The following is a 19,019-nucleotide window of genomic DNA, read 5'->3' on the forward strand; positions in this document are numbered from 1 at the left end:
AAAAAAAGGTTCATAGATTTTACCTCTGGCATACTTCAATGAGTGTGTCATTGAGCAAAAACCAATAAAACAGTAAAAACTTAAAAAGTAGATTTTCAATATAAAATTAAAACGTGCAATATCTTAAAAAGTCATTTTTAGGAGAAGGTTAGATATAATTGTTTATTTCATTAGTTTATTTTCACCTCTGGTGTCCTTTAAAGTGAACCAGAAACGAAGCACCCTCATGTATTTTACCATATATGTCAGTGGGAACATTAGAGGGGACACCTATCCTGCTCTCTGTTTTATCCTTCACTGCTCAGCCTGCTTGTTAGCAGCCCTGATAAAATCCCAGACTGAGCATTCAGTCTGGGTTTTCTCAGGAATCATTATAGCAGAGTCTGTCTTCTCTGATGTCTTTTCAAGCCCAAGATTCCTGAGCAAAGCCAGACTGAATGCTCAGTCAGGGATTTTATCAGGGCTGGTAAGAAGCAAGCTGAGCAGTGAAGAATGAAACAGAGAGCAGGGTAGGTGTTTTCTCTAACGTTCCCACTAAAATATATGGTAAAATACATGAGGGTGCTTCGCCTCTGGTTCACTTTAAGGGCTCGTTCACACTAGAGATGTTTTTGGATTTATTTAAGCGCCTGCGATTTTTTAAAATTGCTCTGAAAGCGCTTACACCATGCTATCCTATGCGCTAGTTCAGATTAGGGCGATCCGTCCACTTTCCGCTCAGAGAAGCGCTGCATGGATCATTTTCGGGGCGATTTTGCTACAATGGAAGGTATAAAAAAAACACAAAACGCTCACAAAATCGCTTTGTGCAGAAATTGCGTTCGCGTTTTTAAGAATAAATACATTGTATTTATTTTCCAGATCAAAGAGTTCACTTTCTGACTGACATCAGGAAGTGAACAAACCGAATCGCTCTGCAAAAGCGCCTATAAAAATGCTTACCAAAAACGAACAGAAATCACTGAGAAGGGGAAAACAATTGCTTCAAAAAACGTCCAGCGATAACGCGATCGGAACGCAATGTGAACGAGGCCTCAGAATCTTTTCACACTATAAGTGTGTGTCACATTCTGCAAAACGCTGTCTGCAAAAAAACAAAAAATAAAGCATACAACAGTGAATTATGTGCTGCACCGAAACAAGTGTGAAAGGACCCATTTAAAGTAATGTGTCTATTCTACACTGTGCGCTGTATTGTTGGGCATTGGGCCCGATCCAATTTACGTTTTCTCCTAGGTACGTTTTTGTAAGCAATTGCGTTAGACAGTGCAGAAAAACATGCATTTTCTGTACTGTGCGTTTTTAACATGCTGCGTTTTTGCGTTTTATTATTTAATCAATGGCGTAAAATACAGTATCATATTTAACCATTTATGCCTCCAGGACGTAGTACCTACATCCAGGAGGCCACGTGCGCGTCCGCGCGCTCCCGCAGCCGATCGCGCGCGTGCACGCACGCTCCCGGCTCGCGGTTTGTTAGCCAGGCAATCAGTGAATCGGGCTATGGTGCCCGATCACTGATTCCTCTCCCACGCTGAAAAAGCGACAGCTTCTCTCGGAAGCTTCGCTTTTTCTTGCTTCATGCGTCCCTCTAAGCGTATGTTACGCTTAGAGTGACGTCATGTAAACAAACTCATGGCTGCCATCTTGTGGCCAAAAAGTAAAACTACAACTAAATGTAAAAAAAAAAAAAAAAAAATGCACATATATTTACCCAAACAAATACTATTTACATCCCACCCTCCAAAAATACCCAAATAAAATGTTTAATATATAAAAAAAAAAAATACAATTAAAAAAAACAAAACATGTAAATATTTACCTGAGGGTCTAAACTTTTTAAATATCAATGTAAAGATGAAATAGTTTTTTTTTTTTTTACTTTTAAACTATGTAAATAGTGATGGATGCAAAACGGAAAAATTGCACCTTTATTTCCAATTAAATATTGTCGCCATTCATTGTGATAGGGACATAATTTAAATGGTGTAATAACCGGGACAGATGGGAAAATACAATACGTGAGTTTTAATTATGAAGGCATGTATTATTTTAAAACTAGAATGGCTGAAAACTGAGAAATAATGATTTTTTCCCGTTTTTTTCTTATTCTTTCCTGTTAAAATGCATTTACAGTAAAGTGGCTCTTAGCAAAATGTACCACCCAAAGAAAGCCTAATTGTGGCGGAAAAAACAAGCTATAGATCAGTTCATTGTGATAAGTAGTGATAAAGTTATAGGCTAATGAATGGGAGGTGAACTTTGCTCGGATGCATAAAGTGAAAACGACTGAAGGCTGAACTGGTTAAATGTATTTAAAAAAATGCATGTAAAAATGCATTCCTCTGCTTTTCCATTGAGATACACTATGTGCATTTTACATGCGTTTTTGAAAATATACGCAGCAAGTTGTGCGCTTTCTAAAACACCAATGTTAAACGCACATATATGTGGTCCATAGACTTTCCTTGGCAGGTAAAACGCTTGCGTTTTTCACAATGGTAGTGTTTTTGCCTTGTGTGTACCTAGCCTCAGTTTTGCTGTTCTGAAAACGCACACAAAAGACAAGGGTGCTTCCAGCCAAGGTGGCCACACACCGTACAATTAAAAGATCTTATTTTTCACCAATTTCGGTCGGGTGTCCAGAAATATCGAGAGCTTTTCTTTGTTTTTCGATCGATAAATCCGATCGAATTTCTCATTTTTTTAAAATTTTTGAAGATTGTGACATGTTGGAAATTTTGGACCAACCTCATCAAGAATTATACGGTGTGTAATGGATTGTCAGTTGCTTGATGTACAGTTCCAATCAATTTTTTTCTGAGCTTTCAATTATTTTATTCATGATTGGGGAAAAATTGAACATAGGCGTGTGGTACATTGGTCAGATTTTTGAATTGTTACAATCAGAAAAAGTTGATTGCTGTTCTTGACTTGAACAGATATTTAAAAAAAATTGTATGGTTAAATATCTGTTGAATTCAAGAATAGCAATCAATTTTTCTGACTGATTGCAACAATTCAAAAATCTGACCAATGTACCACACATCTGTTTTCAATTTTCCCCCCCAAAAAACAGGAAATTCGATCGGATTTATCGATCGAAAAAAAGGAAAAGCTCTCGATTTTTCAGGACAACCGATCGAAATTATCAAATTGGTGAAAAATTGGATATTTTAATTGTATGGTGTGTAGCCACCTTTGGTGGGGGGGGGGGGGGGTTGCACTGTGGACTCCAAGAGAAGCTGTTCTCTGCGGTATTTTGTTGGTCTAGTTCCAACCTGCACAAACGTACATGAAATTGAAATAAAATGTACGGTACATCAGTTTAGAATTCTTAGCCTGTCATCGGCCATCCCTAGTCTGTAACAAAGCTGGTAGGTGTAAAGAAAGGGATGCAGCAACAATTAAGGCACATGTGTACAGGAATCAGCAACAGGAGACCAGTAGTAGAACTAGGATTAGTCACTGGTGTGAATAGACAGAACTTTTGCAACAGCCTGCAATAATACAGTATTGGTGAGTGGCACTCCTCAGCTTAAAGAGGAACTGTAGAGAAAATAACAATGAATAAATCACGAGTGGTGACATCTGTGGTTCTCCCAGGTGATCTGTGCGGAATGTTTGTTACTGACCGAGATTGTGCACAGAGGGAGATACTGTTTGTTAAAGGGACACTTAAGTAAAAAAAAAAAAAGAGTTTTACTCACCTGGGGCTTCCAATAGCCCCCTGCAGCTGTCCGGTGCCCTCGCCGTCTTCCTCCGATCCTCCTGGCCCCGCCGGCAGCCACTTCCTGTTTCGGTGACAGGAGCTGACAGGCTGGGGGCGCGAGTGATTCTTCGCGTTCCTGGCCACAATAGCGCCATCTATGCTGCTATAGCATATATCATATACCATATAGCAGCATAGAGGGTGCTAATGTGTCTGGGAACGCGAAGAATCACTCGCATCCCCAGCCTGTCAGCTCCTGTCACCGAAACAGGAAGTGGCTGCCGGCGGGGCCATGAGGATCGGAGGGAGACGGCGAGGGCACCGGACAGCTGCAGGGGGCTATTGGAAGCCCTAGGTGAGTAAAACTCATTTTTTTTGTTTGACTTAAGTGTCCCTTTAAGCAGTTCCCACAATGCAACGAGGTTCACAGACAGCAAACTGTCAGGACCATGGTTATGACATCACACTGTGGGAGGGGTTTCCCCACATTATCAGCCACTCAGACCCCCCTGATCATCTATTCCAAAAAAGGTAAAGATTTGTCGTGGGAAAGAGGGTATCGGCTACTGATTGGAATGAAGGTCAATCCTGGGTTAAAGTTTCTCTTCATTTAAAGGGCAACTGAAGTGAGAGGTAAATGGAGGCTGCCATATTTATTTCCTTTTAAACAATACAAGTTGCCTGGCAGTGCTCCTGTTCTATTTGGCTGTAGTAGTGACCGAATCACACCTGAAATAAGCATGCAGATAATCTTGTCAGATCTGACAAAGTCAGAAACACCTGATCTGCTGCATGCTTGTTCAGAGTCTATGGCTAAAAGTATTGGAGGCAGAGGAGAAGCAGGGTAGCCAGGCAACTGGTATTGCTTATTTGGAAATAAATATGGCAGCCTTCATATCCCTATCACTTCAGTTGTCCTTTAAGTGTTGGCACATAATCAAACAAAATACCAGCCATGAGAGAAAGGGGTTAGAAAACTACGGGGCTACATAACTGCAGACTTGTAAGAGCACCCATGCCGACTCCAGTCCTCCAGCAGAAGCCCCTGCATGAGCAGGTAATCCTCAGAACAGGACCATGGAGCAGTTTTAGAAGTTGCCTGGTCGGTTGTTTTTTCTTTGGCATCTAAATTCCCCAAATTTCCGGACAATCAATCATTTGTGCGATGTGCCAGATCAACAAGTCTGATCCATGGGGGCTGCATCTCGTATCTTACAGGACTCAATTACAGGACTCAAAAGAGATCTGCTGGTACCAAATGCCACAGGACCCCTTCAGATGTCTCGTGGAGGACATTTTTCAGTGGATCAGAGCGGTTTTAGAGACACCAGTGGAACTTACACAATATGCTGTAGGTGGTGTAATATTTTGGGTGACAGAACAGAAATCTTCCTTTTATGGCTTTTGTCAGTTTGCAGAGCATTGCTTAAGCTCGGTTACCCGAAGCGTACCTATGGCAAAAAATTACATACTTACCTTAAGCCGCATCTACACGAGTAGATGCGGCCGCGATGCTCCTTATCAATCGAGCCGCTGATGCGGCTCGATTGATAAGATCCGACAGGACGGATCTCCGCACCGCCGATTCCCTGCTCGATCCCCGCGAGGGGACAATGGCAGGGAATCGTGCGGGAGATAAGCGGCGCCGGCGGGGACGAGCGGGCACGAGCGGGGAATCGAATGCGGCGCACGCGCGGCGAGCGGGGACGCGCAACAGGCCGCCGATCGCCACAACATCTCCCCAACATCTCCCCGTGTAGACGGGGCTTTAGGCATTAGGAGTGAGGTTAGTATTAGGCACTAGGAGGGGGGTTAGTGTTAGGTATTAGGAAGGGGGGTTAGTGTTAGGCACTAGGAGCCGGAGGGGGGTTAGTGTTGGGCATGGGGGGGTAGTGTTAGGCAATAGGAGGGAGGTTAGTGTTATGCTGGGAATACACGAGTCGACCCGGCGTCTCGATTAGCCGTCGGATCGACTCCCGCCGCGTTGCCCGGATCGATTCCCGCTCGTCCCCCCGGGCACTTCCTTATCAGCGGTTCGTTTTCTTCCATTGTCCGCCCACGGGGATCGAGCGTGGAATCGATCCGCCGCGTGATCGGACACATCGGAAATTATCAATCAAGCCATCAGCGGCTCGATTGATAAGGAAAAAATGCACCGTCTATTCCCAGCATTAGGCAGCAGTAGTGATGATCAATGATTTGCAAATACTTCCAAGTTAATGCAAATGTATGTACATTTTTATGCAAATATATGCAGCTTAAAAATGTACCAATTAAGTCCAACCCAGGTTTAAATTGATTGGTCCAATTAATTTAAACCTGGGTGGGACTTGATTGGTACATTTTCAAGCTGCCTATATTTGCATAAATATTTACATAGATTTTCATGAACTCGGAAGTATTTGCATATTATTGGTCATCCCTAGGCAGTAGGAAAGGAAGGGTAGTGTTAGGCAGTAGGAGAGGGAGGTTAGTGTGAAAATGGGGTAAGTCTATAGGCAAATATCAGTAATGTAAACTACCAATATTTTTACTATCAGCACCACCTGCCACCACAATATGTACTAATCCCCCCCTCCCTCCAACCTCCAGTCACACCAAGGCACATACAAGACTGAATGAAGCAAATAAGTTTTATTTCCAGCAATGTCCAACACATAAAAAGCTTCAGAGTTTTAGAGTGCTCCCCCCTCCCCCCAAAGAAAATATACCGAACACTATGGGTGGCGGCAATGAGGTAGGGGGCGGTCCTGGGACACCCAGAGCCAGGAAATGAAATAACACTGTCCCTTTGTACAGAACTGACCAGGAAAAAAGCAGTTATGGAAATAGAAAATAACTCTCTCTACCGACGGCGGCGCTTAAAAAATACCAACACAAAAGGTAAAAAGTTGCTACAGGTAGACTCGGCCTGTCCACCGCCTTACACAGTTGTCTGTAAACCAGGTAAGTAGTACACTGCGTCTCTGCGCTGATCTACTGCTGTCAGTATGGAGGAAAAAGAACTGGTGGGGGTGTCCACAGCTAGCAATGCCCCTCCCCCCCCACAAATACTGCAAAGCGCACACAATGGGGTCTTCACTGTAACACCATAGTATCCTCCCAGGACAACATCCCACATATATTAAATAAATAAAATATACATATATATTTTTTTAATACTGACAACATACAGTAAAACCTTATTCCACAGGCAGCTCAGTGGGGCACAAAGCAACACCCCAAAAGGTAAAAAAATAATAAAATCAGCCCATCGGTGTTGAAATATGGAGGCTGCCATCCTTATGAAAATACTGGTTCCCTGGCTAATGATGACCTCCTGGCTATAATGCAGTCAGTGAAAGGTTTGAATAGACAACAACTGGATAATGTAGAGCGCTGGCAATCGTGTAGCCTACGCAGGATTCCATGTAGACCAGGGGTCTCAAACTTAATTTACCTGGGGGCCGCAGGAGGCAAAGTCAGGATGAGGCTGGGCCGCATAAGAGATTTCACAAAAAAAGTCCTCAAATGTCATTATTAACAGTTTTAATGATTTCTTCTGAACATGTAGTGTCCTACCTTATAGTTCGCTTTAGTGCTTCCATTACAAGTAATCCGCCGTGGCCCCGCCGCAAAATGAGGCCTGCAGAGCCCCCAAATCGCCCTGGGGGCAATCCACCGGCATTTCCTGGAAGGGGCAGAGCTTTCAGCTTCAGCTCTGCCCCTCCTGACGTCAATCGCTACGGATCGCCGCCTCTGCCCACCCCTCTCACTCTTCCTTCACAGAGAGGGGCAGGGAGAGGCGGCAATTGACGTCAAAACATCCACGACTGTAGCTCTGCCCCTCAGCGCAGTCGTGGATATTTGTCCGGGGGATTTGGGGGCTCTGCAGCCCTCGTTTAGCGGCGGGATGCAGCGGATTACTTGGGAGCACTGAAGCAAACTATAAGGTAAAATAGTTTGCTTCCGTGTCTCTTTTGCTTTTGCCGGCGCGGGCCACAAAATATTGTACCGAGGGCCGCAAATGGCCCGCGGGCCGCGAGTTTGAGACCCCTGCTGTAGACATACCATCCCTTATTCAATTCACTTTTTATCCTAGCGGATATTTTCACACATTATCAATAAAATGCCCTTTAAGGCAGTAGCAAGCAAGGAAATGATCAGAATAATTTTAACATCACTTTTTCACCTACGTCCTTTATGGTCAAATCAGGAAAAAGGAGCAAGAGATCACCATGGACAGTCAGAGGGAAAGCTGTGGCACGCGACCAATCAGGTGGGGATGCTGACACCAGAGCGGCCAATCATAGGCCACCCGCTACTGCTTTTGCTAACTGGTGACGATGGTCTTGCAGGCCAATCACTGCACTCGATCAGTAGCAGTGATACCTAATAGGCGGTCACTGCTATTGATTGAATGCAGTGATTGGCCCAATGACAATGCCCTTGTCCCGCCTGCAAAACCATCAGCACCGGTTAGCAAAAGTAGCAGCAGCGGCTGTGATTGGCCAGTCATGTGCCAAAGCTTCCCCTCTGACTGGCCATGGTGATCTCTTGCCATTGATGGGATTTACATTGGGGGTATATATGATATGAAGTATATATGATTGGGTGTGTATTTATCTCAGCATCTCTGGGGATGGTTTCAGGCAGAAGAAAGTCTAGAACAGGCATGGGCAAACTCGGCCCTCCAGCTGTTACAGAACTACAAGTCCCACAATGCATTTGCCTTTATGAGTCAGGACTGTGGCTGTCAGCCTCCTGCAATGCATTGTGGGACTTGTAGTTCCTTAACAGCTGGAGGGCCAAGTTTGCCCATGCCTGGTCTAGAACCAGCCCTGGGAGGACCAGGTACTAGACTGGGGGCGGGGGGAGGGGCTCCATGTACTGTAATATGGAAAGAGTAGGGAGGAAAGATGCTACATATGCTGTACTTTACTATGGAGAGGCATGCACTGGTATCCACTCAACTGAAAAATGAATGCAGATCAAGAGTCCCAGACAACAATCAAAACACGTGATCTACATATTAGATTTCCAGGTCTGTAATTATGAAAAACATCAGCACTACAGCTACAGAACTAGCATTTTACAGGAAGTGATTGATGGCAGCCTCCATATTTTTACAAGACAGGTGTACTTTAAGGATCAGTCCACACAAAATTTTGCTACTCCAGATATGGGTTGATGTTGGCAGGTTAAACCACCCAGATGGTTCCTATACCTTTTAGAGAGCCCAACGGGAAGATTTCCTTACTGTAGCTTCCGGCTCCACATCTCCTGTAGCTATCTTCAAACCAAGCCATCTCAAGAGGGGTGGAGCTAAACACTCAGAGACAGCCAATGGGAGGTCCAGCCAGCCTGCATCAGTCCATACTAGAAAACACCCTTTAAGCATGGAGAGTACAGGGCCTGAAATACAACATGGCAGTCTGAATTATTTCACACCGAAGTGGGCACAGATAAAGCAGCTTTGGCAGTTGATCGTTGAAGTGGTGACTTGCGGAGCTAAACATGGCAGCTAGCATCTTTGGAAGACTAATACTAGGCTTAAACAAGAAGAAAGTCTTTTGGGGTAATCTTCGTTTTTAAGCCAGTTTACGAGCGGCAGTTACAGGGACTCTTGTCTTCTAGAATACGGAAAACTGAACACTGATGTACATCGGGAATACATCTGCTGTTGTGGCCTACAGCCATGGATCCTCCATGTCAGCTTACCTCCCTCCGGTCCGGGAAATGTCACGACCAGTAACTAGCAGAAGCAATAAACATCATGTGATCTCCTTTCAAAGCTCCTCCTAATACTGCATAATATTTGGTTGTGTCGCACCTCTGTCCTCTTCACTAGGGTATGAAGAACAAAATGTTTGTATACATTAGTATGCAGAGTGGGGAAGAGTTACAACATTGCTCTGATTTTTACTCCTGTCTGTGACCTCAGAAAGTGGAGTTTGTTCCACTTCCTGTGATGTCACCATTCACATCTGAGAGCAATAAATCCCCCCAAGTAGTGTGTTGAAGGGTTACAAAATATATATGTCTGAATTGGTACCACCGTATCCAAAAACGCCTAATACAACAAAGTCCCTAGTATCTGGCACCGGCGGGGATCTCCTGATGCTGGATACATGTTCTTGCCGGTTGCCGTGCATGGAGCCGCTAGGAGCTGCAGGACGTTGCTAGAGGCTAGGTGAGAATTTTAAGGCTAACCCCCCCACAATAAAACAAAACAAAAAAAAACAGTCCAGACTATGCTGTATATAGGCAAGGTGACTGAAAGTGCTCTCCTATCTATGCAGCAATTGGATATACCCAGGGACTCCTCCTGTACTTCCCCCCCTCCAGAGTGGTGAGACTATTATGCTGCCGACATGGTCTTAAATCAAGTTACTGTCAACAGGTTTCTATAACGGATTGGTTGTGTGCCTTTGCAGCCGGTGGACATCACCATCTACAAGCATTACTGACTGAGTAGCGACTGTTTCTAGGAGGACCCCTTTACTTTGACTATGGTACCCTATTTTAGGTGCAAATGCATAAATTGTAAGAACTTGTGGATTTTGTTTTTAGGGTTGGTGGGGTTTTCTATAAGGTATTGGTTTTTGTGGTGTGGCTTTTAGATCCTATTTTTCATGTCTGAAGCCTAATAAATGCTCTAACAGTGGGGTGTTTTCTGGTAGATGTTTGATGGTCATCCAGAAAGTAACAGCCGGTTTAATTTAATCAGTTAAAGACTTCTTCCAGTGTAAAGTAGAGAGGCAGCAATGTAAGGCTTTGTATTATTGCTGTAAGGATAAGTAGGGTTAATCACTAACCAGCCGGCCCGTAATTAATTGACAGAAACTCCGCCCCCGGCAAAGCTGCCGTGGTGTTTTTTTTCCCTAAAGTCTTCTGAAACTCTGTGGCCACCCCACCTGCTTGCCGCGGTCTGCCCTAGCTCAGCAGCTGTGACCTAATTGGTGGCTGCCAAACTTAAGGCGGGCCGCAGCAAGCAGGTAGGGGTGGCCAAAAGAGTTACGGAAGACTATGGGGAAGAAGTCCATCTTACAGATAAAAGGGAGGTGGAATTACAGGCCTGATGAATAGTGGTCACCGGGCCCATCTAAGGCCTGGTGCACACAGGGCGGTTTTTGTAGCGTTTTCCAAACCGCTTCCGCCTGTGAAAACGCTTGGCTAATGTATCTCAATGGACTGGTGCACACCAGCGGTTTGAGGTTTTTAGCAAACCGCAAACGTAGCTCCTGCAGCACTTTCGCGGTTTGCAGAAGCGTTTCTGCCTCAATGTAAAGTATAGGAAAAGCGCAAACCGCTCTGAAAAACGTTACATCAGAGCGGTTTTCCAGGCGTTTTTGTTACAGAAGCTGTTCAGTAACAGCTTTTACTGTAACAATATTTGTAATCTGCTACACAAAAATGCTCCCAAAAATGCTAGGTATGTTTAGAAAATGTCTGCCTAGAATCGCTCTGAAATCTGCTCCAAAAACCTCTAGTGTTTTGAGGATCTGCTAGCGGTTTTAGTGTGCACTGGGCCTAACTGAAATTTTCCGTTTTTGAAAATTAGAAAGCTATAGTGGAAACGGGCACTTACACTTATATCGGTTTCACCCATTTTTCCTTGCACCTCTATTTTATGCACGCAATAATCTCCCTTACAGAACACAGAGAACAGTAAAAATCAGAGAAATTGTTCCAGCTCTAACCCACTCTATCTACAAAAAAAAAGAAAAAATATTGGAGAGGGTTCCATTTTAAATAAACGGTTAAGAGATTCACATTACGGGTAAGTCCAAAGCCTCGTATTCAAAAGGAAAATAAAAATATATATTTATCTATACATATAGCCTTTGGCATCCGTGATTAACCCTTCACTGCCCAGGGACAACAAGCATTGGGGGGGAGGGGGGTTAATGGCAGAAGTCAACGTAATGTGAAATCGTGGGTCCTTCGCAGTCTCAGTGCAGCATCATAAACGTGATCGCGAAAGGAAAGAAGCTCATCAGATTGGTGCCAGGTTCCCCAGCAACTGCCAATGGCTTTGGAACGGGTTCAGCGCTCGCTTCTGCAGTTCTTCTCAGCGTGGGGGACCGGCGGTGGCGTCTTAGAGGGAACGTCTGGTGTTTTTCCTCCAGCCTGGGAATGGGCGGAGGGGGAAGATGAGCCAATATGAGGAGAAGTGCCCTGACTTTTATTCTAATAATGGGAGGAGCAGAAAAAATGTCTGGCACTATAGTTTAATATTCAGCATATAAAAAGACGTGTGGTAAAAAACATCATTGTAGATACATTGCAAGTGGAACACTCAATGCAACAAACACATGTGCTGTGGATGACGTCTAAGCTGTACCTGGGTGTGTGGGAGGTAGCCGGTGTGGGCGCCAGGAGGTGCACGGTCCTTACGACCGTTTCGCGAGGCGGCTGCCAAGCTTCTTCTGAGGTGTGTGCACTACAGGTGTGAGACAGCAGCGGAACTAAATATGCGTCCATGTCAGGGCGCACTTCCGTAACGCTGAAGGGGCCCCACCCTCCTCCTTCTAATTGGTCCAGATCCCCTACTCTAGTAGAAAGGGTGGGAGGCAGCCAGCTGGTGGAGAGAGGCCGCACGCGCACGCCATGATGACGCTGCGGGCAACGGCCAATCGGCAAACAGCTCGCATGCATAGCCACGCCTAGTAGCTGCGGTTGCCTGGAAACAAGACGCCGCCGGTCACGGCAAGCTGCGCCGCCCCCCGTGTAAACAGAGGGCAGTGCAACCGGCCCATGTAATAGGGCAACAAGTAGTACAGCTGGCGGCTGTAGCCTAGAAAAAGCTAAACGGCCAAAACGCTGGAAACTACAAGGTGGAAGGTATTCTTACACCATAGGGCTTATTAGCCTCAATAAAAAATGCAGCAAAGGGGCAGGAGGCATATCTGGACCAAAAGACAGGTGGGGGGCTATGCATGCGAGCTGTTTGCCGATTGGCCGTTGCCCGCAGCGTCATCATGGCGTGCGCGTGCGGCCTCTCTCCACCAGCTGGCTGCCTCCCACCCTTTCTACTAGAGTAGGGGATCTGGACCAATTAGAAGGAGGAGGGTGGGGCCCCTTCAGCGTTACGGAAGTGCGCCCTGACATGGACGCATATTTAGTTCCGCTGCTGTCTCACACCTGTAGTGCACACACCTCAGAAGAAGCTTGGCAGCCGCCTCGCGAAACGGTCGTAAGGACCGTGCACCTCCTGGCGCCCACACCGGCTACCTCCCACACACCCAGGTACAGCTTAGACGTCATCCACAGCACATGTGTTTGTTGCATTGAGTGTTCCACTTGCAATGTATCTACAATGATGTTTTTTACCACACGTCTTTTTATATGCTGAATATTAAACTATAGTGCCAGACATTTTTTCTGCTCCTCCCATTATTGCAATTCTTTGCTTTTTTGTCTTGAGCACATAGTTGTACTGGTTGCATGACGTTTATGCCAGTTACTCACAGCTATTCCCGAGTGCCAGCCAGCTCTCCCATCTATGCTGACTTTTATTCTGAAGGAACATAATAGTGCCGTCTGCTCTTCCCTTTTTATTTGTCACCTGTGTAAAACAGGCTAAGGGGGGGTCTCCGCTCTGATTTCTTGACTTGCCGATCCAGTTTCTGAAGAGAACGTAGACCCCCCTCTCGGATATATTGCACTTTCGAAGCAGCTGAGCCTAGCATTCCAGTGTCATGCCAAAGGTCTTGCGGCATTCCAGAGCCTTGGCGCTGGGCAGAAGGGCCCTCCTCTTGCGCAATTCTTCTTTCCCCATCGAGCTGCCCAGCTTTTTGCATGCGGTCTTGTATTTGCTGTCGAATGCGGCTGTTGGATGGAGAAAAGAAGGCAGTGACGAGGATATTGTGGCTTTAAAACAATATAAAAATATCAGTAATGTTGCATTTTATTACAAAGATATACATATGTGACTAAAGTGAACTCGTAGCATAATATAAGTCCTAAAGCAGTCTTTCTGCAATGTGGACGAGGAAGTTATTATGGCACACGGGTCATTCAGAGTACATGGCGCCACCATAGACTACAGAGTAAATTGTGGCTGTGGCAGTACCTACTGGAGCCGGATTCCTGGGAAGGCCACAGAGGCCCGGGTCTTGGGCAGCTGCAGCTGAAAATGGAATAGGGTTGCTGCATATTGAGGAGGAAGCTGCAATCGGGGAACAACACATGGAAGAGGTGTGCTGCTCCCCAAAAGAGCTGTACATGAAGGAGAGGGACTGCTGTTCATTGACATTACAGGTAGTCCCCGACTTACGAACGACTCGCTGATACGAACGGCATGGATTCTGTGTTTCTATGGGAACAAGTCAAAGATTTTTTTTTCAAATTGGACTTGTAGTTTTTGAGAAAATCGATTCAAAAAAAAAAAAATCAAAGAAAAAAAGGCTTTTAAACTTGTATAAGCAGTTACAGGGGGCAGAGGTGACACAGAGGGGGACACTGGATCCACAGAGGAGGTACAGGGGACAGAGATGGCACAATATTCCAACTTAAGAACAGATTCAGGTTAAGAACGAACCTACAGTTCCTATCTCGTTCGTTAACCGGGCACTACCTGTATATATGGATGAGGGTGCTGGACATGGAATGGGGGACACTTCTACACATGGCAGGAGAGCAACAAGAAAGTTTGCCTGGGGGCTCTAAAATTATAAATCCGGCCTTGGTACCTACTGAGTAATTTTGGGCATTACGAAAGTTGTTATCTACACTAAGGGCTTGTTCACATTATGAGCGTTTGCGGGTTTTATTAAGCGCTGGCCTAAAAGCACTTGTGCAATGATTCCCTAGGAGAGCATTCACATGTACTGTATGCAGTTCGATTAGGATCCGCTTACAAAAGCGCTGTCTTTACCATTTTCTGAGCACCTTGCCTCAATGGAAGGCAGGGTCGCCATTAGAAATTTTTTGGCCCCATAGTGGGCACACCTACTTGGCCCCCCTCACAGCAAATCACAATCTTTGAAGGCCACTTTTCACATGCCTCCATTGCTGGGTGGAGTGTTTGCATATGATCAGTTTGTTAAGACTGTAACTGCACTTGCCCAGATCACTCCCAGCTATGAGAACACGATGGAGGAGGCACATGACCCGGAACAGTGCAATGTGCCGTGCCCAGCAACCCAGCTGGATTGTGTGGACTTCACAGGAGCACAATGGATTGGAGGAAGCTGACGGACAACAGGGGGCTGGAAAGAGCCCCAGGTAAGTAAAAATCCTTTTCTCCCATTCGTCTCAGGTTTGCTTTTATCACTAACTGATTAGGGTAACTGATGAGCCTCCTGGCACCTCTCATCTCATTAATGGGCAGCCCATGTGTGGCACTGTTCACAGGGCCCCATACAGCAGTCCCCCCTGTGATGTCCTGAAGGCGGCCCTGATGGAAGGTATAGGGAAATCGCTAAGCGCTTGAAAAAGCGCTTTGAATAGCGATTTCCAGAGTGCTTTTAAGAATAAATAAATTGTATTTATTCTCTTCTGGGTCAAAGAGTTCACTTCCTGACTAACGTCAGGAAGTAAAAAAAACTGCTCCGCAAAAGCGCTTAGAAATGCGCTTTAGCGATTAAAAAATCTCAATAAATCGCTCAGTGCTTGCCGTAGCGCTGGTGATTTATAATGTGAACACAGCCTTCCACCCCTTTCCTGCTAGCATATACCCCAGTGCATGAGTTATACTTAAGACACAGGAAGTGGGGTCTCGCTTACCGATGTCCATGTGTTCCTTCCCTAGAGCAGCCATTGTCAGAAGTAGCATCTCTCTGTAGATCCCCCTGTAGGGAAAGAGAATAAAAGCAGAGCATGACCTCAAACACATCCAAGCATCCAGGTTCACTATATCCAGAAATCAGATCAATGAACCGTGCGGCATAGTATAAGACGGGAGCACGCGCAAGGATGGAGACCGCACAGCATTCAGAACTGACAGACTGAGCATGCGCAGAGCTACTACTTCCAGGTCAAAGGATGGTGATTTACTAATGCCCCGCCCTCTACTGCAGTGACATGGAGCCTCTCAGAAGTAATCTGTAACCCAGGCAAGGCTCAGTATACATGCCCTGTTTGTCAATTATAAAATCTTTCATCTCTCTTATTTACATCCTTACATTTATCACAGGTGGCGACATCTTTACTGCTGGCAGGTGCATCAGAGCAGAATGTTTGTTTACCATGTGTTCTGAAGTCAGTAGAAACAACACCTGGTCTCCCAGAATGCTCTGGGAGGAAAATTCTTCATGACTAAACAGTCTAAGCAAACCATCACTGGGAGGGCCGGGTTACATACAGATATACCGTGTACACACACACACACACACACACATGTACACACACACGTACACACACACACACGTACACACGTACACACACGTACACACATACACACACGTACACACATACACACACATATACACACACACGTAAACACACACACGTAAACACACACACACACACGTACATACACACACACGTAAACACACACACGTACGCACACACACGTACGCACACACACACACGTACGCACACACACACACGTACGTACACACACACACACGTACGTACACACACACACACGTACACACGCACACGCACACATGTACACACACACACACACGTACACACACACACGTACACACACACGCACGCACACACACACACACACGTACACACACACACACGTACACACGCACACGTACACACACACACGTACACACGCACACGTACACACACACACACGTACACATGTACACACACACACACACGTACACACACACACGCACGCACACACACACACGTACACACACACACGTACACACACACACACACGTGTACACACACACACACACACACACACATTCTCTCTCACTCTTTCTCTGTAAGTTTTTCCTTTGCTGCACGTACACACACACACGTACACACACGTACACCCACGTACACACACACACACACACGTACACACACACACACACGTACACACACACACAGACACACGTACACACACACACACACACGTACACACACACACACTCTCACTCTTTCTCTGTACGTTTTTCCTTTGCTGCACGTACACACACACACACACACACACACGCACACACACGCACGCGCACACACACACACACACACACCATACACACACGCACACACCATACACATACACACACACACACACACACTGTCACTCACACTCTACACACACGCACGCACACACACACACACGTACACACACACCATATACACACACACACACACACACACACACACACACACACACGTACACACACGCACACACACTCTCTCTCTCACACACACTCTCTCACACTCTTTCTCTGTAAGTTTTTCCTTTGCTGAAACCAGAATAATTAAAAATGGGTATCCTGAATATTTCACTACACACACTATGTCACTACAGTGCCTCTTTAACTGGTTCGGATCCCTGATAAGTAGAATCTACGCCACACCTGTGGCTCTCTAACTCCGATGCGGTGTAGATTCTAACTTGCGGCTTACCACGATCCTGAGCCGATCGCTGCTCCAAGAGGTAGTAAACTCGGCAGCTTCTTTCTATTGGTCAGGAGCGGTTTTCATTGGCACCTGACCTCCTGATCACTGTGAGCCAATCACAGTGATCAGGAAGTGAGAGAATAAAAAAAGTCACTGGGGCGCCAGTCCCAAACAGGGCAGTAAATAGGGCAGGGAAGAGAACTGTAGCGCTGGGAACTGTAGTTCATAGAGGCCATTTCATAATCTGCATGTTTTCAGGAACAACTGAGCTGCTAGCAGGGGAAATCAGGCACGGAAGGCACATGAAGGGCGTTGAACAATGAAGCGTTGGCTGTACCTCTGCAGGACCTGTGGAGGGGAGTTCTGATCTTGCAGGATGGTCAGTATTAAAGAGATGGCTTTGTGAACCTCAAAGAGACCAATGAAATTAAGGACCTTTTCCAGGAACTCCAAGGTGAAGGGGTGGGAGTGGCAGCGCCAGCCATGCAGGTGGGTGGGGAGGTTACCTGCGGAGGTAACAGGGGGATTAGTATTATCGTCATTAGAAAGTGATATCAGAGTATTATACAACATTCTGGCAAATACAAACAGTAAACCAAACGGAATAAAATATGGCACTGTGAGATCTTTCAGTGAATGTAAAGGAAGACACAAATTTCTTATAAAGCTTGATTTAATTTCCTTTAAAGAGAACCTGTAATAAAGAAAAGTTCCCCTGGGGGGTACTTACCTCAGGAGGGGGACGCCTCTGGATCCTAATGAGGCGTTCCCCTTTCTCCTGCGCAGCATCGACCCAGCCCTGACTCCCTGGATCGGCAGCAGATGGTAAATATCTCCACATGTTGTAGGCGCTACCATGCCAGTGCGCATCGGCAGATTTTCGGGGGCGCCAGTGCTGGATCAGGGCTACACAGGAGGACGGGGGAAGCCTCATTAGGATCCAGAAGCTTCCCTCTCCCGAGGTAAATATCCCATTGGAGCACTTTTTTTCCTTACAGGTTCTCTTTAAAGCAAGCCTGAAGAAAAAAAAAAAGATACTCACCTAGGGAGAGGGATGGCTCTGGGTCCTATAGAGCCCTCCCCTTCCACTCATGGTCCCTTCTTGGACCATCACCACACGTTACCAGTATTCGGCCGCTGGGTTGAAAACTGCTATGTGCCGCCACGCGATGCTTTTGGAAGGGCGACGGGCAGCTCTGTATTGCACATGCGTGAGCACACACGGGCGTGCATGTGCAGTGCGGAGTCGCCCGTCTTCGGCAGCACGTGGCAGCAGATTGAAAAGGGGCGATGTCTCTGGAACGTGGGGACCGTGAGAGGTACAGGAATGCTCTGTAGGACCCAGAGCCATCCCTCTCTATAGGTGTGAATCTGGGTTTTTTTTCCGGCTTCTGACTTGCCTTACTATTGTGAAAAACATTTTAAAATAGCAGCACGGTGGCGTAGTGGTAATCTCTCCCGCCTTCCAGCACTGGGTCCCCGGTTCGAATCCCAGCCAGGTCAACATCTGCAAGGAGTTTGTATGTTCTCCCGGTGTCTGCATGGGTTTCCTCTGGGCACTCCGGTGTCCTCCCACATCCCAAAAACATACAGATAAGTTAATTGGCTTCCCCCTAAAATTGGCCCTATACTATGATACATACACTACACAATACATATATAGACATAGGACTATGGTAGGGACTAGATTGTGAGCCTCTTTAAAAGAACAGTTAGTGACATGACTATATATACTCTGTACAGCGCTGCGGCAGATGTCAGTGCTATATAAATAAATAAAATTTAAAAAATACGTGTGCAT

The 19,019-nt window shown here is 45.9% G+C and overlaps 1 protein-coding gene across 7 annotated transcripts in view; it reads right to left on the bottom strand.

The window, feature by feature from the left end:
- Nucleotides 1–13,077: 13,077 nt before the first annotated feature.
- Nucleotides 13,078–19,019, bottom strand: part of DENND4B (DENN domain containing 4B) — an 86,679-nt gene continuing 80,737 nt past the window's right edge. For all 7 annotated transcript variants that reach the window (XM_068252435.1, XM_068252442.1, XM_068252437.1 and 4 more), the window contains 3 exons: nucleotides 17,556–17,724; nucleotides 15,425–15,489; nucleotides 13,078–13,525 (listed from right to left, as the gene is read on the bottom strand). In XM_068252435.1, coding sequence (XP_068108536.1) covers nucleotides 13,380–13,525; nucleotides 15,425–15,489; nucleotides 17,556–17,724 — 380 coding nt within the window. In that variant the 3' untranslated portion in view covers nucleotides 13,078–13,379. The remainder of the gene's footprint in view (nucleotides 13,526–15,424; nucleotides 15,490–17,555; nucleotides 17,725–19,019) is intronic.

The sequence above is a fragment of the Hyperolius riggenbachi genome, chromosome 9, assembly GCF_040937935.1.
Source record: "Hyperolius riggenbachi isolate aHypRig1 chromosome 9, aHypRig1.pri, whole genome shotgun sequence".
Lineage (NCBI taxonomy): Eukaryota > Metazoa > Chordata > Amphibia > Anura > Hyperoliidae > Hyperolius > Hyperolius riggenbachi.